General features: G+C 47.4%; 1 protein-coding gene across 1 annotated transcript; it reads right to left on the minus strand.

The window, feature by feature from the left end:
• Positions 1 to 2,936: 2,936 nt before the first annotated feature.
• Positions 2,937 to 6,104, minus strand: LOC144706358 (uncharacterized). Its single transcript, XM_078579271.1, has 3 exons — positions 4,246 to 6,104; positions 4,086 to 4,170; positions 2,937 to 4,000 (listed from the first exon to the last, which is right to left on the minus strand). Exons 1-3 carry the CDS (start codon positions 4,255 to 4,257, stop codon positions 3,129 to 3,131), a joined length of 969 nt encoding a protein of 322 aa, XP_078435397.1. The 5' UTR covers positions 4,258 to 6,104; the 3' UTR covers positions 2,937 to 3,128.
• Positions 6,105 to 6,327: the final 223 nt, after the last annotated feature.

Here is a 6,327-nt window from a genome sequence, read left to right on the forward strand (position 1 = left end):
AGATTTTTATGAAATTTTGATGGGACAAACCAGGGATATGGATGAAGGTATAGAGAGATAAATATTTGATTCTAGAGAGATAAATTAGGATAAATAAGTGTTTAGAGTGAGAAAGTGATGATTTTAAAGGGGAAATGGAGAGATAATGATGGGATAATAGAAATCAAACTTCTTAAAACATCAATTCTAGCTTAATGAGCCCTAAGTGTTTCCAATAAAGTCTGGATCCTTATATTTTTCCAGGATCAGGCATTTTTCAATGCAAGTAAGAGTTGAGATTGAGTGAAAACTTCAATAAATTTACTTCAAGCAGGCTGAACAACCTGGGTTCTGAAATATGCCTTGTCCTGCTAGCCAGACACTTGCAGGAGCACGTCTAGAATGAGGGGAAATAAGGGAGAAAAGGATTATTTATACATTTGAAGAATTACTGAAATACCCCTTTGGGCATTTTCTATTCTATTTTCTTGCTATTTTGACTCTTTTTCTCCATTGGTTGAGAGCTTTGCCTTGTAATCTCCAGCTTCTTTGTTTTTTAAGGTGTTCGAAGGCCCAATAGGTCAGTCAGGTTGGGGTCCAACCCATCTGATTTCTCTTTTAGAAGCCCACAAGACCATTTCATCATTTCAGCCCATTTTGATAATCACTAAGATCCCAAAAATTCTCCAACTCCTTAAGAATTTATGCACATTTGGAACTTCCAAATACTCATCAGTAATCAAACTTCTTGACTTCAAGGAAGTTAGTTAAAAAAATAACCATAATGCACAGCATTAGAAGTTATAGATTGTGCATAAATATTTAGTTAATTCAAATGATAACATGATCTATTCTAAATAAATAATACCAAAAACATCTAAAATGTATGTGAATATTCATGCATTTATCGTGTTATCATGGGCCCTAATGGGCCAAGCTCAAGCAGGATCCATATGGGGCATGCTGGAGCGAGCTCCCCAAAGTGTGATGCATGAGGGGATCCATAATGGGCCATTCTTGAGCAAGCTCTTAATGGGCCACTCCTGAGTGAAATCATGGCTCTGTTACCATTTGACAGATAAGGAGAATATTAAAAACAAGCAACTTCACTCATTGGATTGTCTCTTATGGCAGTGTAATGGCTTTGGCAGGACTAGAATCTCCTTCGGTGGTTCAAAGACCTAGACAACTAGGTAGGCCATTTTGTTCTCGATGCATGAAGCCCTAATGGCATTTTCTTTTTATTAGGTGCAAACCATAAGGCCTCTCGAACATCAATTTACACTAATGTGCAAAAATAGTCCAAGTGGTGATAATGCTCTTACGTATCGAAAAAGTAGGACAATGCCTACACTCTTCTGATTGATGTTCTCCATAACATATAGCCTCTGAAAACAGACAAATCAAGCTAGACTTCTGCGACTCTTTTCATTTTTTTAATTCTGTGTGGCCAGCACCAAGCATGAATCTATGGCCTTTTCAAGATCCATGCTCTACATCACCTAGATTTGTGTTGTGATTTTAGAAACTTCCTGATCTATTCACTAAATATGTTTTTCACACGGATTTATTCCACTGTTCCACATCTTTATTAGGAAGAACATCTAACTGCTCAATACCAAATTAGATAAAATTCAAAGGAACTATGTACCATAATCAATGAGACGATATGAGCATAAAATATCATCTTCTAGGTAATCCAATATCTTTCTTAGTGTCACCATTTCATAATATTTTTATGGGGAAGGGAGATCAAATCTATTGTTCCCAGTTACCAATGATGAGTTGTCATCATCTTTGACATATGTCCTCAACATGGATGATGATGATGCCGACTAGACAAAAACCATCAATGTCAGTCTTTATTGACATTTTATGAGGATGGGTGGATGACAAATGACATTTAAGATTCTTTCATTGATACTCAACTTACTCAGACATATTTGGAAAAGAGGAAAAGAAAGAAAATAGCCAACACACCAAAATCCTCAGGCCAGGTGTGAGGGAATTTTAGGTCATCTTACTACCTATAAAGAAGGGGGTTCCTGTAACAGAAAAAGGACAACGGTCATTTCCAGAGAGCTCAAGTGGGAGCTCAAACAGGGTGTCGGGAGATCCTCTCACCATCATACGAGGACAAGGCCAATCAGGCCTGTCTGATTCCTTTACATGTATTCCTCTCCCCTTGATCCCTCTTCTCAACACTCTCATTTCCTTCTCGTTTGTGGACAGTCTAACTCATCGGAGTTATTGAAATCCGACGATCTGGCGCTCCTTGAGATCGTGAGCTCAATCTACATTGCTCGACGATTTCAACATAGTTATGCTCATTCTCTCAATAGATTCGTAACAGTCATCAATCTTACACAATGTCACTCGTCAATATTTTGTCATGAATCCTTTCCAGTCGTTTGTGAGAGATGAAGAATGGAACATATGACATAAAATACTCCAGACACCCTCCCTCTCTCTAGCTCTCTCCATCTCACTCATGTTCAATCATTGGGATGTTGCTGCTGTGGCCGCTGCCTCTTTGCTGCCACCACATCACCACCACCTCAGGTAGCCGCCTTATCATCCGACTACCTCTCTAATTACATCTTCCTCTCTTGATCTCTCTGTCTCAATCTGCCCCACATACTGCTCCTCCTCTCTCTCTCTCTCCTCTCTCTCTCTCTCTCTCTCTCTCTCTCTCTCTCTCCATCTCAATGTGCTCCAGGAAGAAGGGAAAACCGCACCTTTGAGCACTAATCATCTCAAAGAATCGATATGCCACCATTTTCTTAAGATATGTATATATATATCCATCATTTTCTGTCATCAGTCATCCAACATCTGAGGCGGCTAACTGATGATCAATGACGTAAATGTCTTCTACCAATCATACAGACGGTGATCCTTTTGTTAACTTACCGGTGATCCTTTTGTTAACTTACCCAATCCCCCAGAAGATGAGATAATGAACAAAGTCCAAACCATAGATAAAACCGCGAGTACGCCCAAGAGGTGGACTCCCCCAGGAAACGACGGATTCCGTTGTCCATCACATCACCAAAAAAACAGTTCATGCAACGAAAACGACCCAAGAGCCGTCGGATCGACGAGATCTTCAACAGCAGAGAAGAATCAACGGCGGAGATCGGGCTATCTCACATGGGGCGGCAAACCGACTCTTCCTCGGAGAAGAACTCAACACGGCAATGGCTATCGCAGGGCCGGCCGAGGTCAGACAGCGCGGGGTAGGCACAGCCGCGCCCGCAGCCGCACAGACAAGGCCAGAGCCCGCCGTCTCTCTGGCACCCGCACCACCCCTGCTGCTCTCCGCGATAACATGGGCAGCAGCAACACACCTGCCAGGCCGGCGGCGCCGCCGCTACCGGCTTGGGCTCCGCCGCTGGCTTGGGCTTAGCCTCCGGCGGTGGCGCTGGCTTGGGCTTAGGCTCGGGCGGTAGCGCTGGCGCTGGCTTGGGCTTAGGCTCGGGCGGTGGAGCTGGCTTTGGCTCGGGCGGTGGCGCTGGCTTGGGCTTTGGCTCGGCCGGTGGAGTTGGCTTGGGCTTTGGCTCGGCCGGTGGCGCTGGCTTGGGCTTTGGCTCGGCCGGTGGAGCTGGCTTGGGCTTTGGCTCGGCCGGTGGCGCTGGCTTTGGCTCGGCCGGTGGCGCGGGCTTGGGCTTTGGCTCGGGCGGTGGCGCTGGTTTTGGCTCGGGCGGTGGCGCTGGCTTCGGCTTTGGCTCGGCCGGTGGCGCGGGCTTGGGCTTTGGCTCGGGCGGTGGCGCTGGTTTTGGCTCGGGCGGTGGGGGTGGCTTGGGCTTGGGCTCGGGCGGCGGTGCGGGCTTGGGCTCGGGCGGTGGGGGCGGGGGGCTATCGTCGTCGCAAGTGCAAAGACCGAGGATTTCAACGTCTTTGATGACCGCGCCGGCCCGCCGGCGGAGCCGCTTGACCAGCTTCCGCGGGCAGAACGGCCCCGTGAGTGTAATCTTGTTGTTCTTCTCGTCCCAGACTGATGACAGGATCCTCCACTTCTCTGCCTCGAGTCACGGAGCAGGCGTTGAGATTAATCAAATCCCTCGCGGGTGTGTTAATTTCGCGTTGTATTTTGGGTTAATTACCTTCGTGTTTCTTGCTCAGCACCTTCTTGATCTTGTCGATGCAGCGGTCGCAGCTCAGATCAACGGTCAGGATCACCGAGAAGTTCTGCGGAAGGGAGAAGAGAGACGGAGAAAGGTTAGAGCTTTGTCCTTGGTTTCATGCACGTCGCCGTCTACTCACCCCGTTGCTCATTTCTATCTTCTTCTGTGGGCGATCTCCCTCGTTAGGTTCGCGCTCTGAGGATGAGAGAGAGAGAGAGAGAGAGGGTAGTGGGAAGGTAGAGAGATGGAGGGTTGCAGGATAGAGAGAGAATGGAAGAGAGAGGGAAACCCAAGAGAAATGGAGGATGAGAAAGCGAGAAGGAAGCCAAGGGGGGATGGAGAGATAAAGGGGCTTGAGAGAGGAGAGAGAAAGAGAGGATAGTGGGAAGGTAGAGAGATGGAGGGTTGCAGGATAGAGAGAGAGAAACCCAAGAGAGAGAATAAGGGTGGGGGAAGAGAGATGGAGGGTGAGAGTGTGAGAAGGAAGCCTACGGGGGATGCAGAGATAAAGGGAATTGAAAGAGGAGAGAGAAAGAGAGAGTAGTGGAAAGGCAGAGAGATGGTGGGTTGCAGGATAGAGAGAGAATGCAAAAGAGAGGGAAACCCAAGAGAGAGAATTGGGAGCCAGATAGAGGGAGGATGAGAGTGCGAGGAGGAAGCCTACGGGGGATGCAGAGATAAAGGGAATTGAAAGAGGAGAGAGAAAGAGAGTATAGTGGAAAAGCAGAGAGATAGAGTGTCGGAGGAGAAGAGAGAAAGGAAGAGAGAAGGAAACCCTGGAGAGATAATTGAGGGTCAGAGAAGTGGAGGATGGGAGAGTGAGAACGGAGCCAACGGGGGAGAGAGATATAAAGGGAGTTGAAAGAGAGAGAGAGAGAGAGAGAGAGAGAGAGAGAGAGTAGTGGAAAGGCAGAGAGATGGAGGGTTGGAAGATAGAGAGAGAATGGAAGAGAAAGGGAAGCCCTAGAGAGATAATACAGGGGCAGAGAAATGGAGGATGAGAGAGTGCGAACGGAGCCAAAGGGGGTCGGAAAGACAAATTGACTTAAGAGGGAGAGAGAGAGGGTAGTGGAAAGGCAGAGAGATGGAGGGTCGGAGGATAGAGAGAGAATGGAAGAGAGAGAAAACCTAGAGAGATAATTGAGAGGCAGAGAAATGGAGGATGAGAGTGAGAATTGACAAGGAAGCCAGCGAGGGATGGAGAGAGAGAGAAGAAGGACAGAGAGATGGAGGGTAGAGAGAGAATGGAATAAGGGAATCCCAAGAGAGATGGAGGATGAGAGAGAATTGAGAAGGAAGCCAGCGAGGGATGGAGAGAGAAAGTTACTAGAGAGAGAAGAAGAAGGGCAGAGAGATGGATAGAGAGAGAGAATGGAATGCGGGAATCCCAAGAGAGAGAATTGAGGGGCAGAGAAATGGAGGATGAGAGAGAGAATTGAGAAGAAAGCCAGCGAGGGTTAGGGAGAGAAAGTGACTAGAGAGGGAGAGAGAATAAGGGCAGAGAGATGGAGGGTTGGAGGATAGAGAGAGAATGGATTGAGGGAATTCCTAGAGATATAATTGAGAAGCAGAAAAATGGAGGATGAGAGAGAGAATTGAGAAGGAAGCCAGCGAGGGATGGAGAGAGAAAGTGACTAGAGAGAGAGAGAAAGGGCAGAGAGATGGAGGGTTAAAGGATAGAGAGAGAATGGAACGAGGAAAACCCCAGAGAGATAATTGAGGGACAGAAATATGGAGGATGAGAGAGAGAATTGAGAAGGAAGCCAGCGAGGATGGAGAGAGAGTGACTTTAGAGAGAGAATAGAAGAGTGAGGGAAACCCGAGAGATAATTGAGGGGGCAGAGAGATGGAAGGTTGGAGGATAGAGAGAGAATGGAGGTGAGAACTGGGGAGGAAGCCAACTGGGATAGAGAGATAAAGGGTATTGGAAGAGAAGAGATAGAGAGGGAAAGAAGAGAGAGAAAGAGAGAGGATAGTGGAAAGGCAGAAGGCTTCTAAACGGCATGCACCGACGGGAGTAGAGGTGGCGGGACGGCGACTTTACAACCGACGCCCACAAATGGCACACGCGTCATCTCGCACGTGTAAACAGTTGTCGCTGTAGGAGTGGTCAATATCAAATGCCAGCGGAGAGTCCAAGGTCGGTCAAAGGAGGTTCTGGGCCTGGTGACGGCCCATTAAGATATAGGAAAGAGCCCACCAGTTTGACCATTCTGATTTA

This window comes from Wolffia australiana, chromosome 8, assembly GCF_029677425.1.
Source record: "Wolffia australiana isolate 7733 chromosome 8, ASM2967742v1".
Taxonomy (NCBI): Eukaryota; Viridiplantae; Streptophyta; class Magnoliopsida; order Alismatales; family Araceae; genus Wolffia; species Wolffia australiana.

Coding starts and splice junctions, on each gene's coding strand:
- LOC144706358 (XM_078579271.1), bottom strand. Junction 4,001..4,085: donor GCTGAGCAAGAAACACGAAG/GTAATTAACCCA, acceptor GACTCGAGGCAG/AGAAGTGGAGGATCCTGTCA.